We start from the raw sequence: 21937 nt of genomic DNA, 5'->3' as shown, positions 1-21937 counted from the left end.
GAAGCCCGCGAGGGGACGCGGATACCTGTGAAGCCCGCAAGGGGACGTGGATACCTGTGAACCTGCGCTCGCCACACTATCTATTCTCAACTCCACGCCGATGTGGATAGTGGGGGCATGAAAAGGTCGGAGGACGCGTACCGCCGCCCCTCGCGGGCTCGCTGCGCTCACTACGCTCACTACGCTTCGGGTTCACGTTGATCGTGGGGTGGCGTTAACTATTTTTGGGGGACCATTTCACTGTTCAGGGCGGTTTTTTGGTGTCTCTGGGCCATTTAACATTGTTCCCTATGTTGATTTGGGTAAATTGAGGCACTTTCCATTGTTCCCTATGGGAAATCGCGGGCATCGCGTCGGTCGCATCACATGCGATTTTTTTGGCCGCATGGGATGCGACCGACGTGATTTTTTTTACCTGCGATGCCCGAGATCCTAATCGTTGTGGCCGTGCTAGGAAACAAGTACCCAAAAAGTATGTGCAGCACAGTGGCGTAACTATGGAGGGTGCAGGGGGTGCACTATGGGGCCTGCCGCCAGTCAGGTGTTTCGAGGGCCCGTGGGTCCAGCAAGCGATCCCCTGCACTGTGATTTTAAAGAAAAATGTTTACTTAGTGTATGCACACCACCGCGGGTTCCCAGGGAGGCAAGCAGGCCGAAAATGAGTGAAAGCAGCCGTGCATCGCATCTCCCGCCAGCAGCAGGACTGCCGAGCTGACAAGCGGCACTATAGAAACAGCGACAGCAAGGTACAGTGTCCTACTGTTAGAAGAAGCAGCACCAGCCCAATAAGCACTGCAGCACAACTCGGCCAGCGTCACTACAGAGAAAGCAGCAGTATTGTGGAGCAGCCAGTGTCCCCTCTTTAGACGTAGCAGCGCCTCTGGTAAGCAACACAATGAGCGGATGATATCCTCTAGTAACAGCATTAAGCCAGCCAGTGGCAGTGTCCTCGTCCCAGTTGTAGTGGTGGCTGCTCAGAGTCACCACCCAGGGAAGGTGGTCTCCGTGTGCGCTAGTGTGGAGGGGTAAGATGTACAGTATATGACAGGCAGTGTATGAATGCATGTATGCAACTATGCATGTATAGTATTAAGGAGGCAGTGTATGTACATTAGAGGCTATGTATGTATATAAAAGAGATGCTAAGTATATGTGTATGTGCTTGTATGTATGTAAAAGATCGGCTATGTGTGTGTGTATATATGAGAGCAACGGTGTATGTTTATATGTATGAGAGCAGTGGTGTATGGATGTATATATGAGAGGCAACACTAACCACACTTCTTGTGCGGCACTAGCCATACAGACTCTTGAGAAGACCTGAGTTGGAGGTCCCATTAAAAATTTTGCTATGGGGCCCACAAAGGTCTAGTTACGCCTCTGCGTCAGGCCATTCACACTGGGCGGCTTTGAGCTGAAAGCTGCTCAAACCTGCTGTTTTGAGCGACTTTCAGCTCAAAGTCGCCCAGTATGTATGGGCCATGAGGACTACTGGAAGCCATGCATGTTCATATGCCATCACACACTGCATCCACTATCTTTTACATATAATGTGGAATAATCAGCCATTCCAAGCCTTATACACACTTTTTTCTTCCCATCATTCTGGTACACATTGATATATTTGTAAAAAAAAAAATGCGGTTTCAAACTGGGCTGTCTTTTTTCGATTATGTTTTTGGCCACTTTCTTATCTTCCCTGTTAATGCTGCCACAATTAAGTTCATAGGTTTGTTTAATTTGATTTTGAAGAGGAGAGCAACAGTACTAGGGGCCTGATTAAGATCTGTTCGCTAGGCTGCATATGCTCACTGCCTAGCGAACAGGTCAGTGCCGGCCACCGCCCTGCCAAATGCCCACACCGCCCCCTCCCACATCCCCTCTTCAGCATGCAAGGAGATGTATATGAGTACACATCTAACCTATTTCTGCCACAGATCAAAAAAAAGGGGGCGGGTGCTAATGTCATGTGACTTCAACAGCCCACCCAGAGCAGACATCGCCCCACCTGCATTCCCAGGTGAACGTCCAGTGTTTTCATGGGGATGCTCATAAAACATGGGGCATTTCCCTGCTGCTGCCCTATTCTGCCCATTCTGGAGCAAATGACTTGGCAAGTGTGTAACTTGCTGAATTTGCAGGGCTGGCCCTACCGTTATGCAGAGTACACAGCAGAGTAAGGCACCAGAGTTATCAGGGCACTGGCAATGTCTTCTTCAATATGTCAGCGTCCTGATTACTATGCCACCTCACTCAGCTTCCGCTTGCTGTAACGAGTCCAGCGTAAGTCCCAGGTAGAGTTGCAGCCAGCAGCACAGCTCCTTCACCTCCCGCTCCCTCAGCTCCTGGGCCCCGAACAGCACAGACCCCATGCCAAAGGGCTCCTCGGGGAAGGCGGGCAGGCAGGGCTCCAGCTCCCCTGTGGCACAGCTGTAGGTACGTGGCCTGCATGTCCTGGAACGAGAAGAGGCCAGCTCAGCTAAACTCCTGCTCCTGGTGTTCTCCTGTCGGGTCAGGCTGCTCTACACCGCCCCATGCCATTCGGGGCTGGCGCCTTGTCCGCACTACACAGGCACTGAGCGTTTCGGTTGTTCCTCCTCTCTTCAGAAGTGAGGAGCTTCTCACCATCCCTTGTACAGAGCCGCCACCCCCTCATCCAGAGAGCTGGGCTCCTGTAGAAGAAGCAGTGCAGACCCACCAGCTGAAGGACATCCCATCTGCCGAGTCTCTCTATGGCTGCATTGTACATGTAAGTGTGTGTGTATATGTATATATTTATATGTTTGCTGTGTGTTTATTGTTTGTATGATGTGTGTTTCTAGCATGTATGTATGCTGTGTGTGTATAAGTTTGTATGTAGTGTGAGTTGTGTGTGTATTTACAGTGGCGGAATCAGGGGGTGGGGGCACAAAGGCACATCGTTTAGGAATTAAAAAAAAATATTTGTTTCTAGACCGAGGACTCAGAATCTGAGATGTCACAAGACCCAGAAGTCTCGCACTGCAAAGTGGGCAGGAGGACCACAGGGCTATCCCGATGTGTGTCCTACACCAGCAACCAGGGGCCACAGAGCTTCCATCAAGACACACCTGCCAATGCACTGCCTTCTTTGTACTGGAGAGTGAGGAGACAGGTCTCGCTGCCACTGAGGTAAGAGAGTCAACAGGGATCTGGACGCTGCTCCCATGCATACTCACACTGACTCTCTCCTTGTCTATTTATCCTTCTCACTCCTTCTGCCTGTCTTTCTTTTTTTCTCTATCCCAGTCTCTTTGGGCCTTATTCTGGTCGATGCGTACTTTCCCGAATTCTTTCGGATGGCGTTTTTTAGCCGTCTGCGCATGCGTGGGCAACGCTATGCGCATGTGCCACGCATGGTCTCCGTACTTGTTCACACTAATACCGTACAGAAATGTGCACTCGTGAAATTTGGGCGTCTTATGGGCGTCATTCGGAACTACACAGGGGCGTAGTTTCAAAGTGGGCTAAACTGGGCGTAAACATGGGCGTACACGAGGGAGTGCACTAATTATAGTAGGCGTGCATTCGGACAGCACACCGAATGCACACGAACCAAAAGGCAAGAAATATGCGGTGTCCATAAGCAAGTATTTCTTTGCGGACACCACTCGGTCATGCGCTAGGCATTCGGAACGCCCAATCAGTACGGGCGCACCTCAACCAATGTCAGCTGATCACAATACAATCCACTCCTTTACTCATTAATTACACTCTTCTCATTGCTTCAATTGGAACCATTGCAGCTTAAATGGACCATTACTAAACACACAAATATATGCTGCAGTTTTGACACACATTTACACTGCAAGCAATGGACAGAACTTACTATCACTAATATAAATATACATGTCACTTCTACATTTACCAAAAAACCACACATTTGGGGATCAAAATATAAATTTATTACAATAACGTCAAACAGAAAATGGAAAAAGCATGTTTTTGGACACATGCAACAAATTAAATTATTGACATACATAGCCACTAGTGTGGCCAATCCCGGGATCGGGATCGGCGGGATCCCGGGATTTGGCCTAAAAAAGTCTGGGATTTCAATCCCGGGATTGGAGTATCCAATCCCGGGATTTCGGGATTAGACTGCGCATGCGCAGTCTAATGCCGGGCAGCGTCTGAGCACTCGCTCAGACGCTGCCCGGCTGTTCCCGCAAGCTGACCCGGCGTGCGGCCTGCGTAGCGTGACAGTAGAGGTCACGCTGCGCAAGCCACACGTCACCAGTGACCGCCCGCCTACCCGCCGGCCTGCCTCCGCCTGCCCGCCTCTTCTCTGCCGCCCGCCTGCATGCCAGCCTGCCTCCGCCCACCTGGAGGTGCACTTGCCGGGAGGCACCGTGCACCTCCAAACCCACTCCCGGCCGCCCGCCGATTCCTTATGTAAGTAGATGTGCGGGTCGGCCGGGGTGGGTCCAATGCTAATAATGGGCTTTTTGGTTTGGATGCCAATCCCGGGATCCCGGGAATCCCGGGATTGAGCATTTTTCAATCCCGGATCCCGGGATTGAAAAAATGCCCCGGGATTGGCATCCCTAATAGCCACAGCAGAATCATTAGGAACACATCAGGTGGCTTCACAACAAAAGTATAGCACCAACACTTCAAGAACAGCAGACAGTAATGGTAGCCGAAAGAGGGCAACAGGGGAACCAAACAAGACTTTCGAACCGAGGGCAAATGTGGGTACCCTCATGGTGGCACACTGGTGGCAGGTGACACCTCACTGGTGGCAGGTGGCACAGACTCCTCCACCTCCTGAAGACTTGCATGACCAAACGGCGGGGATGCTGGTGAAAGAAAAAATTACAATTACAACACATTCCAAGAAAATTAGTACCAACTACTTATGCCATGCCAAATAATTACCTTCAACAAAAGCAGCAAAGACTTCCGCTGGGGCCTCGCTATCCATGTTGCTCACCCCCCGGACCTCCTCTATTGCAATACAGCACTCTGCCATCTCCTCCAGGGGGGTGAGCTTCAGGCGGCCTGGCATGGGGCCAGCCCCAGAGGTGTGGCTGTGTTCCCACCGTTTGGTCAGTTTCTTCTTGAGGTTGGTTTTGAAGTCGTGCCACCTGCAATCAAAGTTTACATATTACTACATGTCACTCCTGATGTTTGCTGTAGCAGCCATTTCAATCTGCAACAAATTACAACATGTGCTTCATTACACATAACTTACATTATATTAAACCAAAAAAACCAACCCTTAGAAGATACATTCACACTCACCCTACAATAACTATCGACTAAGTGACATGGCAATCATGTCTGTTGCTCCTAGCAACGTGACCGACCATTTACCAAATCCATCTAACATCTAATTAAAACAATACTGGTCTTGTTCTGCTCAAATGTAACACACATGAACTTGCCTCTTCTTTACTTGCTCTGCCTCACGAACTTGTGGAGCTACCGCATTAATCTCCACAGTTATGTCCTCCCAAATCTTCCATCTCCTTGTGTGTGTCAACCTGTCCTGTGGACACTCTATCCAATCCCGTGCACGGGGTACCAGTATGGCAAGCTCCTGCGGTTCGAATGCCATGTTACTGCTGCTTGGTTCCTCTGTTTGCCTCTTTCGGCCACGCCCACAGCCACCTGTCGCTGTACTTGAAGTGCTGGCCAGGCTACTCTGTTGGGAAGCCACCTGCTGTGTTCCCAATGATTCTGCTGAGGCAGAAGATGGCCCAGCTGCAGATTGGGCATCTGTAGATTGGCCTGATGTTGCTGGGCCAGCTGCCTGCTCTTCTCCCACTGGCTGGTCTGTGGTGAGGGGCACATAGGAGGTGCTGTAGTCCAGGCGAGCAATGAGTTCCTGGTACTCTTGGTCTCCCTCAGATTGAGATCCAGCCATGTTTGCAACAACATTTTGGTTTTCTAGCACACCTTTATATACTATTTCTGTCATTGGCGTACATCAGCCACACCCTGCGTTCTTTGCGGCAGCGTTCCGTACGGCAGCGTACACCGTGCGGCGCATAGGCCACGCCCATACCAGCGGAAAAACAAAAGTACAAAACCAGGCATACTTTCAAAGTCTGATTTAGTACTTATTGGCAGATTTGAACACCAATAAACACCTACAACTGTGGCCAGACATGAAATCTATATGTGAATGTTAATTTGTACTGTGCACTTGTTTGGTATGTACAACAAATGACACTAACCCATTCCATATGTTAATCCAGTCCACCACTCAGGCAATAGTAATCAGTGCTTGCATCCAAATCACATGTGATAGGTCTCTCAATACTGCCTTGATGCTAGGTACATTTCATTCCACATCTCTAGTGTGGGCCGGTATAAGGTAAGTGTTTACATGGCACCATGGCCTAATATTGGGAAAAGGTCTTGCACTATTTGCTATGTTTCAGGTGTATAGCTTTCACACTAATAAAGCTGTCTATTTTAGTACCTTGTAGAGTTATGTGTAACTGGATAGTGTTGCACACTATTTCACCTGTTGTTTTCAGCCATGTTTGGTGAGTATAATGGTTTCCCAACTTCTTTCACCCTGTCTGTTTTGTAGATACTAAGTAATGCCAAGGTCAGCTCAGCGATGCAAAGCTACAGCAAGTGTTGTTTTGCGATGCAATGTTTTAGCCGTCTGTTGTGTCGCATACACGCTGTTAATGTAAAAATGAACTATAAAGTTAATACCAAATATCACTGTGAACAACCAATTACAGGACATGATTGCTTGTATTGCGCCATTGCTAAGATGGCGGCCTATGGGAGAGCAGCCCCATTTTCGCCTGCGGAGCTCAGGGCACTGGTCTCCGTTATGGAGACCAGGGTGGGGCGTGCGGGCCCATTCATTACAAATCGGCAGAAGCGCAGTGCATATGCTGCGGCCCGCCGCCGAATCTACGCCCGCACCCAGGTGCGGAGGACCATCGCTCAGCTGGAGCGGCGATGGTCAGACCTGAGGCGTCGACAGCCCGATTTGCTCCAGCAAATCAGGGCCAGGATTGCGCGATGTGAGTGTTTACACATTAAATGGAATTTTGTACATTATTGCATACATTACCTTTTTTAAGCCAATAAGGTAAACTGGCTGATCATGAGTTAAACATGGCATACACTATATGTGTGCTACTTCCTGTTTGAAATCCTGTAATGTGGATATAATATGTAATTGTCTAGGAATATTGTTTGTGATGCATACAATGGCCCAAATGTCACATGTTACAGGCTGTGTTTGATAAAAGCCAGTAAGGAGCTGATTGGCTGGACATTTATCTCTACTTATCACCTCTGCATTTATTGCTTGTTAAGGCTTAATACATCTGCCCCAATGACCCCTAATTGGCACTAATGTTTTTTTTTTCCAACACAGCACGGGATCGAGCACGACAGGCCTGGGAGGAGGCAGAGGCGGGCCAGGCCCAAGAGGAGGTGACAGAGGAGATGGCCGAGGAGGTGGTGCTGGAGGAAGGGGAGGCGGAGGAAGTGGAGGCGGAGGAGGTGCCGAAGGAAGGGGAGGAAGTGGAGGAGGAGGTGGTGGCAGTAGAGGAGGAGGTGGTGGCAGTGGAGGAGGAGGTGGTGGCAGTGGAGGAGGAGGTGGTGGCAGTGGAAGAGGCCAGGGAAGAAGAGGAGGAGGTGGAGCCGGTGGAGGAGTCTTGTGAGGTAGTGCAGGCGCCCGAAAGTGGTATGTATACATAATGAATCATTATTCATTTTTTCTTCTACTATTTGCTATGTAGCACTGGTGATTCAATTGTGTTTTACAATAGTATAAAGTCATAAAACAAACTGGGTACCAACAGACACACTGAGGGGTTAGATAGGGTGTCCAAACCATCCCTTTCATCCTGGACACATGTTAATTACACAGGTTGTGGGGATGGCTTTCAGGTCAATTTTAACTGCCACTGAACCTGTGTAGTTAATCTGTATCCTGAAGAAAGGGATGACGTGCTCATCTAAGGGTTACATGTCCCTGCTGCAAGCGTACAATCTGTAGCCTCATATAGGTGAATTGAGTTTACAGTTGATTGATATTTCTAAACTAGATTAAGTATGGCATAAATGGAGTATGGACAGGCGTGGCTTAGAATGGAGTCAAAAGTGGTCAGTGCCCCTGGGCCCTCCTCTAGCTAACCACCCCCTGTGGTTTGCATGTATTTTTGCTAACATAATTGTTCGTTGATTTTGTCTTAATAATGATTTTGTGCATGGGAGTGGGTTAGTGCTGCAGCTTCACCTACCTGGTATTATGACAATGATTTATGGAGCAGACCATCAGCAGCCAAGCCATGCATGATTGCACAAATGTACTGTGCATTACTGAGAGTTGACTAAGTCCCATGCCACGTTGAGAACAGACACTGAGCGCTTTTTTATGAGTTGTTATTGGTGGAACTCATTACATGGTTCTCATAGCTTAGTCATGGGTGGGTTTGGATTCAATAGGAGCACTATGACTGTGAGGTGTTCTTCAGAGTAAAGGGTAGAGGGAAAAAAAAGGCTTTCCATTTAGTATGTATGCATGTATGTATAGATGTATGTGTCATATATATATATATATATATATATATATATATATATATATATATATATATATAGTTATATATGTCTCTATAAACATATATATATATATATATATATATATATACACACACACACACACACACACACACACACACACACCTGTCGCCTTGCATTTATTAAATTTATGTATGACTATGTTAAATGCATTCATGAATATCATTACTAATTTGACCCCCTTTAACATGCCCACAGATGAGCCTACCCAAGCAGATGAGGGTGTCCGTGTGGCCCTCCTAAGACTCCGACATCATCTGCAGCTGGTCCTTGCAGACCTGCAGGATCTTACAGATCTACTGCTTTAATTTTTTATTAAATTATATTTTAGTTTTACAAAATTTATGTTACAAATAAATAGTTTATCACAGTTAGAAGTTGTCTGTGTGTTTTTTAACATTAAACAGTATATGTGTATATTGTTTATAATAATTTTCAGTAGCAAAAGGTACATACTGTATATAGATGTATGTTATTGTAGTGTGTACATCCTTGCAATACACAAATGTACGATAATTGTAGATCTATTTACATTATCCAAACAACAACATACACACACACTGTGTTTATAACTGTTGTTACGTTTGCTTTATTATGTGTTACTAATAATTAGCACATTGTAGAATATTGCATTTGACGAGCAATTATGATATCATATGCATACATAAAACCAAGATAAAGGGGTGACAAGGAATAAATAGAACTTCACATGATGTAAGGGTTAATGTCTGTAATGAATGTGGTAGTAATGTGTTTAAGTATCTATTAGGATTTAATTGATTCCAATTCCAAACAAACACTTTTTAATGAGGTTGCCTAATTGCATAAGTGGGTCATGTGATCGATTTCGGAGGTCAGATAAGAGTGGTGAATTTTGCGAAAATACACCGCATCGGTGTGTACGGCCAGGTTCCCGTCCGTTCTGACGCGGTAAGACCGTGCAAACGCTGTAAGACCGTGCAGAATATGTGTGTGTCCACCGAACACGCAAGCTTTGGATGTCGTCCGTAAACACGCCCTGTTCTTCCAGTGTGAGTCTGTCCGTATGCGGAGGTCCGGTGGGCTTTTCTTCGGACGATGTCCGCACAGCATGGCGTGCGGCCCGCTCCGAAAGATTTCGGAAATGTACGCACCAACCATAATAACCTCCTTTATCTTCTCTCTCTCCTTCTCCTGCTCTCTCTCTTTCCCTTGCTCTCTCTCCTTTCGCCCTCTCTCTCTTCTTTCTATCTTTCCATGGCATTAATGCGATGGAAAGTTTGATACTTAAGTACCAAGTAACAGGCTAGCTGCAAAGAGCAAATAGGGGGTACAGAACAGAATGTCTCTTTTGCTGGCGCATAGGAGGTAAGTTGAATTTTTTTTCCCTTATACACTATGTGGAAGAAAGTCATTGGACACCCTGGTTTAACTCTGAAATAATGGAATCTTCCTGACAAAGTGAATATGGACTCTTCCTACATGTATAAATATGGAAGCAAGCGTTGTAGCAGATCATTTGCTGATAAAATGACGGACCGGAAACGCACTTGGTTATCATGGTTGAGCTGCGGCTCACAAGCCCCTGATCACAAAAACCAATACACAACAGAGACTTTGTTGGTGTAAGGAGTGGGAAAACTGGATGGTGGAGCAATGGAAACAAGTCCTATGGAGCGATGAATCACGCTTCCCATTTCGATCAGATGGGAGAGTGTGGGTATGGCGATTGCCTGGAGAACGCCTGTTAACCAAATGTGTAGTGTCAACAGTAAAATTTGGGAGGTGGAGGCATCATGTTCTGGGGTTGTTTCTGCTGGCATGGTGTGGGCCCACTCGTACAGGTGCATGGGAACATGACACCGGCGACCTACTGAGATATTCTGGATAACTCCATGTTACCTATGTTGTGGCGTTTCAATGGGAACGACGATTGTGTGTTCCAGGACGACAATGCGGTGTGTCATGTTTCGAGGGCTACAATGTAGTGGTATGACGAAAATCGCGTCACCAGACTAGCGTGGCCTGCGCAAAGCTCTGATTTGAACCCCATAGAACATCTGTGGGACGAACTTGAGCGCAGGTTGCAGTGGCGATCACCTCGCCCTTCTACACTACCACAGTTGGTGACTGTACTGCAGGAGGAATGGCACAATATCCCACTATGTGTGCTACACGAACTTGTGGAAAGTTTACCACGACGAGTAGCTGCTGTTATTTCTGCAAAAGGTGGACCTTTTTGACATGTGGTGTCCAATGACTTTCTTCCATATAGTGTATATGTGTGTATGTTAATAATAAAATGTAATACTTTATTTATATTATTTAAAAACTGTAAAGCTTATGAAATATTAACATATGTATACAAATAAACAAACAGTTCTGTTTGTTTGAGCATCCAGACTTTATGATTATATTCAATTTTTAGGAGTAGGGACAGTCCAGGCAGTCCCATTTTTATTAGTTTAAGAGAATCAACAGACTGCCTGGACTGTCTCTACTAAAAATTTAATATAATCATAAAGTCTGGATGCTCTACATTCCCGTGGAAGTCTTACGTTTAAATTTGAGAGATCAAAGATTGGCTATTGGAGTATATGGTCAATAGAGTATATTGAATTATACTAAGAGTTGGAAGCTGATGGCAAAGTGTCTACCGTCCTTTCTCTTGTTTTTATGCATTTGTATTAATTGAATTATTTAGGTATACATGCATATATTTATATTTATTTTTATTGGTGATTTTTTTCTGTGTGTACTGTATTATTAATAAATAACAATTTTTATAACAGTTAAGCTCTAGTGTTTCTTGCGCTCTCTAGATATTTGTCTTTTTTAAATTTTTGTATTCTAGTAACATTGAGGATCACAGAGGGCCTCAATTGAGAGCAGCAAGTCACACTTATCTATACCAAATATCTTAGTAAAAATGAATGCCTGTATTGATACTGTGTGCCCGATTTTTGGCATTTCTTCATTTCTCCTCTTTTCTTTTGCCTGACACCGTGTGATTAAATTGATAACACGTGTTGTTATGACACATTAAGGAGGGAAACTAAAAGGCTGACTTTTGTTACTTTCTGGACAAGTAAATGGAACTGTGTATTTTTTTTTATATATTCTCTATTTAGGTTTTGAATAAAGATAATACATTACAAAAAGCTGGATGCAGCTAATGTGTAACAGGTCTGAATTTATATTATGACAATCATTAACAGTAAAGGTACAATAAATCTTGATTATGACTTGTCACCTATAAATAAAAATAGTTATAACAACCATACATTCTGGTCTGTCTTATATCTGCAAGAAAAAACTACCAAAGAGGTGTCAATAAGGGGACGAGACAAAGGGTTAAGAAAGGTAGGGTAAGACTTAGGGCAGGGGGGAAAAAGGGTAGGAATGTGAAAATCGTATCATCAAGCAGGGGATAAGCATGTCAATTGTTTCCATGTCTTTGCAAACCCTATAGTAGGGTAAGTGCAAATACAAATTTCAGCATTAGGGTAGGTCAGCTGGTATCTGTATTATACAGATGCCTTAAATTCAAGCCAAGGTAACCACGGATTGCTTATCAAGGGCAGAATAGAAGATATCTTCCATAGACCCATAAAAATCTATCATTTTAAACCACTCCCAAATGGTAGGGGGGTCTGTGGATCTCCAATGGACCGGTACCACAGCCCTCGCTGCGTTGTTAAGGGGTTTTAAGAGAGAGTGTTAGTATTTTGTGATGGCTATGGTAGTATGGGAGAGAAGCCAAAAGTCTGGACTATCAGGGGTTTGGAATCTCAGAATGGTGGAGGAAAATTGAATAACAGATTTCCAAAAAGCCGCGATCACAGGGCAGTCCCACCATATATGGATCAGGGTGCCCCTTTGGGAGCCACAGTGCCAGCAAAGGGGAGAGACTGAGGGGAAAAATTTGTGTATCAGAGGGGGGCATCTATACCACCTAGTTAGTAGTTTATATTGTGTTTCCACAATCTCCAGACTCGTTGAACAACGGGCCATATTGACACAGTGTTTCTCCCAGTTTATGTGTATTCCCCATGGAGAGAGGTATGCGTCCCAAGCATTACAAAAGGTAGGGAGATCAGTAAAATGACTATGTAACACAATCTTATAGATTGCCGATATAATATGGACGGGAGCCGAGGAGTAAGGAGTGAGAGATGCCGGGCAGCGCTCGCCCGATCAGCTGTTAATAATTTAAAATAGTTGGGGGCTTGGTCCGGCAGCGGCAGTTGATTGGCCAGTGCATCCCTCTTAAGGGAGCTGGCCCAGCTCAGCCCGCTGGTGATATTGTTTCACACAGAGTGCTAGCAGCACTCTAATGTCCCGGTCCTCTGGTGTCTTTGGACAGTGTTCAGCGGTCATCTGCTTGCTGTCTGTGTCCAGTCCGTCCTGGTTCAGTCTCCGTCCTGTTCTGGTCCAGTCAGGTTCCTGTCGGGGAAAAAAAGTTTATTCACTAGGAATAATCAGGCGCCTTGCAATGGGCTGGATCTCCGGTGAAAGCAGCTGCTTAACTGTGGGGGTAGTCACTCCCCACTCGAAGAAAAAACACAAAAAGGGGACTCACACTAGGTGAGTCGAGCAGCGCTTAAATCAATGAGAAATACCAATAGTTGAAAAGGTATAACAATTTTACTGTTTCTTTAAAATTACATGCAAAATACAATATATAAATGAATAAATAAACAGATTAAAAAAATATGATAATGGTATAATAAATTGGGTGGGGAATAAAAGTAAATTGGAATGAATGTAAAAAATGAAAAAATATATATGAAATAATAAGAATAATATGCCCCGCCTCAATGGACACGTCGGAATACGCTGTGTAGACACTTATTTGGAAGAGGACAGGTAAGTGCACTTACCTGTCCTCTTCCAAATAAGTGTCTACACAGCGTATTCCGACGTGTCCATTGAGGCGGGGCATATTATTCTTATTATTTCATATATATTTTTTCATTTTTTACATTCATTCCAATTTACTTTTATTCCCCACCCAATTTATTATACCATTATAATATTGTTTTTATCTGTTTATTTATTCATTTATATATTGTATTTTGCATGTAATTTTAAAGAAACAGTAAAATTGTTATACCTTTTCAACTATTGGTATTTCTCATTGATTTAAGCGCTGCTCGACTCACCTAGTGTGAGTCCCCTTTTTGAGGTTCCTGTCGGGGTCCAGTCCACGTCCAGCTCCATCTTGGTCAGCGCCATTTCCATCTTGCCCTGCCAAGTCGCTCCTGGCGTGCACGATACCATCCAGTGCTGCCGGTGGGTTGGGTCCGGTCACGTAAGTGCTCCCAGTGGAGCCTGGTTCCTTATTTCTTTATTTCTGCGGGCAAGCTGCCCTTATCCTGAGTTTGTATTATTATTATTGTCCAGATCCAGCTCTCCGTGTTTCGGAGAGACGCACGGCTGTGGGTTCACGCCTGCTTTGGGGTACTGTTATAATTAGTGTACCATCTGGTATTGGCGTTTTTTGTGTCTGGTGGCACCCTGTTATTGTTTGCTTTGGTGCCTGTCACACTCCCTGTCCTTGGCCAGGTGCCGTTAGTCAGGGTGTTAGTTCAATAAGGCCCTTGTAGTTAGATTCTCCTTTTGGTCCAGTCCCTGACAGTCGCCGTGGGTTTGTCCCCGCATAAAACCTGGTTGCATCGGTGTTGGAGCGGGCTTAACTTGCTCCTCCGAATGCGGCAACTAAAGGAGAAGCCTAGTACCTTGCAGCTTACGGTCACTTGCCCGGGATGGCCAACATAGTCAGCGTAGGGCTTTGCCGTGGCCGTTCTAGACAGCAGTCCCGGCTGAGGGCTCAGCCCACCACCATCGCTGCATACACCCACGCTCGTTACAGTCTGTACAGTATAATTTGTTGATATAACTGTACCAGAGTTAATCTCGTTCTCTAAGGGTTAGATTTATTATTCAAAAATGGTAGTGAATATAATAAGTTGAGTGTTCAGATATAGAGCCTCACGTGTCTTTGCCTACTAGAGGCTCTCCATTTACATATATGATGGAGCCATATAAAAGATAAAATGGTCACATTAGTGTAATATTGCAACAATGACACAAAAATACACATAAAACCAACCAAATCTTTTTCAATGGATATACATCTTAAATACTTATCTAATTGATAAAACGTTATATAATGCCGCTCCTTAACAAGGATATTAATACAAATACAAATAAAAGTGCTTTTATAGATTAATTGCGTCTTTGGAACGCAAGCGCGCTCCTTGTGGAACGCACCGCCATTGTTTGGAAGCCGGCAACATCTTTAGAACTGTTCCACACCACCTGTAGCCTTCCGTGATTCCCTATGTGGTGGAACGCAACGCCATGTTTATCTCCTGTGGAACGCACCGCCATTGTAGCCAAAAGACAGAACCCGGAAGTTAGTGCAAGTCCTGCTTGTATACTGCGTTCCACTCCTTCAGTGCTCATTGTATCCTACTATGATGGAACGCAACACCATATTTATATCCCCGAGTCCTGTATAAATTATTATCATCCAATAAGACTCATCATTTTTCTTCCTCACATTCTAATAATTGCACCAAAATATTATTTTATTTGGAAGAGTAGTGGGTGTTGCTTATTTCAGTTCTTTTTAGTCCCACCTAAATGGACCTTTAGTGAGGGACATTCAAATCCTTAATTCTGAAAAAAGACATAATTAATATTAATACTGTGTTCTTATATACAGTATATTCTTTAAGAAATAAGAAATATCTCTATATATAATTAAAATAAGAATTTCAGACCGCATTCCTCCCAAAGCTTGGTGAATTCCTTAGTAAAGTGCAAGAAAGTGCATATTTGTGCCCATATGTGACTTCCCTTATGTTACGTGGGACTAGAAACTAAAAAGGTCAAGTATTATTTATTTATTTATTTATTTATTAACAGTTTCTTATATAGCGCATACAGATTCCACAGCGCTTTACAGAGAATATTTGAACATTCACATCAGTCCCTGCCCCAGTGGAGCTTACAATCTATATTCCCTACCACATATACACATACACAGACATTCTAGGGTTAATTTTGTTGGGAGCCAATCAGCCTACCAGTATATTTTTGGATTGTGGGAGGAAACCGGAGTACCCGGAGAAAACCCACGCAAGTACGGGGAGAATATACAAACTCCGCACAGTTGTGGTGGGAATCGAACCCATGACCTCAGTGCTGTGAGGCAGTAATGCTAACCATTACACCATCTGTACTGGATGAGAGGAAGTAGAGAGAAGGTTAAATAAACCATTTAACTTCGAGGTCTGAATTCACCTTTGGGCATTAAGTTCTTTAATTTGAAAATCCATTGCATTTCAGCCCTGGCAAGCATGGGTTCCTAATTTCTATTCCACCATGTGTTTTTCACTTGTTCTAAAGCCATAAACCGAGTTATTTCTCCAATGGAACAGTTATGTTTCTCCTTGAAGAGATTTGATAAAGAATGTGTCGTTAGTCCTTTTTTGATATTTCTCAGATGTTCACTGAGCCTTGTCTTTAGGGCTCTGTTGGTTCTTCCAATGTATATTAAATTACAACTACAGGTACTTTTGTACTTTCAAGGCACCAGCATGGTGCCGTGCCTCTGTGTCCCCTTGCGGGGCTCGCTGTGCTCGCCCATGCTGCGGGCTCGGTGGCTCGCCACGCTATCTAAAATCAACTCCATGCCAACGTGGATAGTGGGGGTACGAACTATACACGTTGGCATGGAGTTTTCAGCCCCGCAGCTGGACACAGACTCACGGCGCTAAGATGGCGCCGTGAAACTACACAAGTACCCAACTACATTCTATAAGGTAAATTACATTAGTTGTATGGCATGTCATAAATTGATCGATCTTATATTGATGCCCATTTCTCTCGAATTCCTCGTATTTAATTTTTTTACTTTTCACTTCTCTGCAACCTTGACAGTTTCCACATCTGAAAATTCCCTTACTTCTTATCTTTAGGATGTTTACGAAGAAGGTGCCAATGTTTTTTTATACTTGATTCTAATAACTTATGTTGTCCCGTATATTCTGTAATAAAAGAAAATTCTGATATATATTTTTGCTTTATCTTTGGTTGCTTCTTTTCCTCTATCAAGTCATTTCTTTCCATGTCAAGAATGGCAACTTTCTGTTTTTCCGATTTCTCCTTTATCATAGCCTTTCTGCTCAAACCTAATGCCCATTTCATTCAATTGTTCGATGCATACCTCTTTTTTGCTACAATACATTCATATGGAGCTCACACATTTATGACAGAAGTGTGAGAGGGAGTAGTGTGACAGTGTCAGATGACAGAGTCTGGTACACAGCGACACCAATAATAATGACATATGCCCAACAACGTCATTATGCACATTGAAGCTATATGAACAGAAGGATGCTGCACAGGGCAGTGCAAAGCAATCCCATTAACTCACCCGGCAGTGCCACATAATATGTGTATAACCATCGTAAGGTTATACACAGAGGATGTATAGACCACAGACGTTGACAGAACTGACAAAGAGCACGGCCACTCAACATATCAATGCATACATCATAGAATAAGATAAACAGAATGCTGCACACGGCGGTGCCAGTGTGGGGCACAGAAGTTATATTAGAATGTTTTCATACAGCCACCGATGTGGCCAAACTGAGTTAAGCAATGCCAAGAGATGAGGGGACCCACTGCGATGTCCAAAGTTGTTAAGGGCTGTGCCAGGTTCATCATGAGAGTAAATGCATGTCAAATCAGCACAGGAGACCAGCATCCAAAAGGGGAAAGAGAGTGCTGAAGTGCATAGCCAGGTGAGGGTTTATAACTCTTCATTAAAAATCAAAAAAACTCATAACACAACATCACTCGTGAGGAGAAATATGCCATCAGGACTTTCGCAGATGACAACAACCTCATCATCAGACCGGCAGACAAAGGAGGGGGAATCATCCTGCTGAACCATGCTATACTGCTGAGGCAATCATCCTGCTGAACCATGCTATACTGCTGAGGCAATCTCACAATTATCGGACACAACCTGAGGCGGAATCATCCTCCTGAACCATGCTATACTGCTGAGGCAATCTCACAATTATCGGACACAACCTGCAATGAGCAGCTGAACTTTGATCCCATATGGAAGTTTGAAAAAAACATAAATCAAATTATGTAAGACATATGTAATAAGCTGATATTTCAATGTATGCTAACAGGCAGTAAAGAATTCTCGGTACTTGTGTAGTTTCATAGCGCCACCGCGCGCACAGTCTGTGTCTTAAACTTGGCAGCCTGCCAGAGGCTCTGTCACACCAGGGGACTCAGTCGACAAAACTGAGACCTCTGGTGGGGACCTGGACCTGAACCGGGGAGGTTGGAGAGGACCCTTGCGCATGGAGTGCGCGACAGTGCACCCAGAGCCAATAAGCAGTCAGAGGTAAAATACAACCTGAGTTTATTTGCAGATGGTTGTAATATGAACAGACAGTAAAGTATGCAGGAGAAATGACAGTTCATGCAGATTGCAATACTTTACAGATGTGATGATATGTGGGATCGATGGTGGAACATCGGATGTGAAGACTGTGGGTCCGGAATGACGGACGGAAGACTTGAGCTTGACTGTGGGTCCGGAATGACGGACGGAAGCTTGGTTTGGAGATCCGGAATATCGGACTATCGATGATGATGTGGGAACATCGGATCCGGGTATCGGATATGGAAGATGACTGTGGGTCCGGAATGACGGACGGGAGATGACTGTGGGTCCGGAATGACGGACGGAAGCAGGAGATCCGGAATATCGGAGTAGCGATGAAACATCGATGGTGGATGATGCTGGAGCATCGGAAGGACCAGAGTCTCGGAGCTAGGCTTGGTCGCTGGGCTGACGAGGCAGGATCACAGGCGATGGAATAACCTGGACTTCACAGGAGATGGTACAACCTGGAACACACTGCAGCATGGAAGACAACACCAGCAGAGAAATACACTTGCACGGAGACAAGGACAGCTGACCATACACTGGAGACAACTGAAGCACTAGCAATGGTTCTGAGAGCTCCCAGCATACTTATCCCCACTGGGTGGCCAGGATTGGCCGAGGAAGTATGACAGGGAGATCAGAACCAACAGGATTGGACAGCACAGACATGTGACTGGGAAGAACATGGCAGCCCCCATGTCTGCTATGGCGGGAAAGTGTGTTTGTGCACACCATGCTGGATACTGGGAGCAATGGCGGCGGACAGGTGGATTGCCGTGCACTGGGGACTGTCACTGGGAGACAGGACGCCGGCAGAGATGACGTCTGGACTGCAAGCTGAACCTGCGGAGGCACTTAGCCGGTAGGAAAGTCTGTCTGACAGCTCGGATCGTGACAGGCTCTGTTTAACTGTGCGCGTGCCGCTCTAGCTGTTCTCAGCACAGCGCGTGCCTGCTTTCCTTATGTAAGCTACGTTATCAGCGCTGCCCAGCGCTGACAGGTCACTGTGGTACTTGTAGTTTCACAGTGAAATAGGCAGTCCTGCGCACCGCTGACAACGGGGGCACGTAAACTGGACACCCCGGCAATTTAGACGCTAAAGCATCTAAATCCAGACTCCCTGAACTGTACACCCCGGCGATTTAGACGCTAAAGCGTCTAAATCCAGACTCCCTGCAAACCACTAAGATGGGGGCATCTAAATTTAGAAGCTAAAGCGTCTGAATTTAGTAGGGTCTAGGGGTACACTATTAAACCTGTTCACAATGACACTAGTCGACGTAACAGCTGTCGACCTTGTTAATTCCGCTATCCACGCCAACCCAAAGAGTGGCGAGCGCAGCGAGCACGCGAGGGGCGGCGGTGCATGTCCTACGACCTTTTCCTACCCCCACTATCCACGTTGGTGTGGAGTTGATTTTATAAAGTGTGGCGAGCGCAGCGAGCCACCGAGCCCGCCGCGAGGGGACCCGGATACCTGTGAAGCCCGCAAGGGGACGCGGATACCTGTGAAGGTATCCGCGTCTGCTCACCACGCTTCGGGCTCGGTGGCTCGCTGCTCTCGCCACACTTTATAAAATCAACTCCACGCCGACGTGGATAGTGGGGGTATGAAAAGGTCGTAGGAAGCGTACCGCCGCCCCTCGCGGGCTCGCTGCGCTCGCCACGCTTCGGGTTGGCGTGGATAGCTGTTATGTCGACTAGTGTCATTGTGAACAGGTTTAATAGTGTACCCCTAGACCCTACTAAATTCAGACGCTTTAGCGTCTAAATTTAGATGCCCCCATCTTAGCGGTTTGCAGGGAGTCTGGATTTAGCCGTCTAAATCTAGACTTCTAAATTGCCGGGGCTTTAGCGTCTAAATTGCCGGGTTGTCAGCGGTGCACAGGAGTCTAAATTGCCGGGTTGTCAGCGGTGCGCAGGACTGCCTATTTCACTGTGGAACTACAAGTACCACAGTGACCTGTCCGAGCTGGGTGCACTGCTGCTGCCCAGCGCTATGCTGATAACGTAGCTTACATAAGGAAAGCAGCCACGCGCTGCGCTGAGAACAGCTAGAGCGGCACGCGCTTAGTAAACACAGAGTCTGGCAGACTGCCAAGTTTCAAAGTTTCACTGTGCGCGCGTGAAACTACACAAGTACCGAATTCTCCAACAAGAAGTCAGTAATCTGCATCAAGCAGGATACTTCTTCTTTTTAAGAGGGATGTGTGGTATTTACCATTGATAACATCTGTTTTCACACCAACGTGATCAGAGAAGAGGAGCCTCTTCCCTCACATAGGAGTGTATTGTTGTGCAAAGTTAGCACCAGTGGAGGACACATCCATCTTGTGTTTTAAAATTGCTATTGGTGTTGTGGGGCTCACCACATTGGATGTGTCCACCACAAGGCGGCTTTCAGCGCATTTGTGTTTAGATTCTCATTCACTTTTTACTAAATAGTACTGAACTTGATCACCGGCCAATCAGCTCCTGACTGAGGAAACCTTCAGGATTGTCAGGATGGAGAAACGCACCAAGAATTTTAACCTGTGTCCACGGCATCCACCTTTTCCTCCCCAAAGCTCCTTGCACATCTGGGACAGTTTGTTTCCCCTTGAACCACCCTTTTAAATAGCCGCACACGGACAGAGCCCTGCGGCGATCTTAATGGTGAGAGGTGGCTGGCTGCTGTGCAGTGATTGGCGTCTGACCCCTGCACCCAGGCGGCCGGGAGGTTGCTGCAGCGTGGGACTCAGTCCGCTCCCAGTGCCGGCTCCCAATCCACTGGAACCACACTGGTAGTTAGTGGACCAGCAATCACCCCCTCAGGCTACAGTGTCTGCTCCCGGCACCGCCTCTGGGGTATCGGAGCAACGCCGGTGGTAGCGGACCTGTCAGTGGTCATCATCATCGCACCTCCAATCACACCAGCCTATACTCACCCATCCCAGCAGGACATTACCTGTGATATAACAAGATCAACTACCTCTGCCACCTATACCATCAATTATTTTGGCTTCAACCATCCCCAATACTTACATGTTATATAATAATAAGGAGCATTCTCTTATTATCATCTAATGAAAAGTAATTTTGGAAACATTATAAATCTACTTGGAGCTCCCCACCTCCAGTTGGATAAAACCTCTGCTTGAGACACAGTGGGTAAGAGCCACCAAAAGGGTTTTATGAACTGCTAGCGAATTGAGTAGATGTTGTTGGACATCATTAATTGATGTATTAATATTATTAGCTAATCATTGTTTGCAAAAATATTTGTATATCTGTAGGTCCTCAATTGGTTTTTATATATGTTTTTTATTTAATAAATAATCAATTAGATCAACGCAGTGCGCTCTCTTACTGTTTAGTTTTTTTCTGTTAAGTTACATGCTGTTGTGTGGTATTTGAGAAAAATAGACCACATTAACATCGCTCATTATTTACCATTCAATCACTCCCTCCACTAGTGAAAAGGGAATCTGTCAAAATAGGTGTTAAAATTGCCAAGCAAACCTACCTTTTTATCAAACCCTTTGAGTGCCAACGTTGCTGTGAGCGAACCTGAAAATATCCTTTAAAAATGCCAGCCTCTCACAGCGCTCAAGCTAGTAGTTCTAAAACAGCAATCTGTGTAGTATAGTATAGTTTACATTAAACTTCAAATGGTGTTTACCTTTGCATTTGTTCCTCTTGTAATTGTACTTTCAACTTGGCTTCCCTTTCTCTTGTTTTTTTCAATTCCTCCTCCAGGTGACACTTTTCTGCTACCTGAGTTTGTAATAGCAATAACTGATGTTGAGAGGCTCTCAGTTGTTGCTGCAAGTCTAAAATCTATAAATGTTAAATGTAAACAAGTTACCATTAATAATAACAGTAAATACAACACAACTTCTA

At 45.3% G+C, this 21937-nt stretch overlaps 1 protein-coding gene across 5 annotated transcripts in view; it reads right to left on the bottom strand.

Moving 5' to 3' along the window:
* The window catches only part of CCDC30 (coiled-coil domain containing 30), a 502866-nt gene that overhangs the window by 102668 nt on the left and 378261 nt on the right, over positions 1-21937 (bottom strand). For all 5 annotated transcript variants that reach the window (XM_083162765.1, XM_083162761.1, XM_083162762.1 and 2 more), the window contains one exon: positions 21717-21874. In XM_083162765.1, the coding sequence (XP_083018891.1) occupies positions 21717-21874 (158 nt within the window). The remainder of the gene's footprint in view (positions 1-21716; positions 21875-21937) is intronic.

This window comes from Crinia signifera, chromosome 19 (genome assembly GCF_055691185.1).
Source record: "Crinia signifera chromosome 19, ASM5569118v1, whole genome shotgun sequence".
Lineage (NCBI taxonomy): Eukaryota > Metazoa > Chordata > Amphibia > Anura > Myobatrachidae > Crinia > Crinia signifera.
Note: the sequence above shows the minus strand (reverse complement) of the source record. Positions and strands in the feature narration are given on the sequence as shown.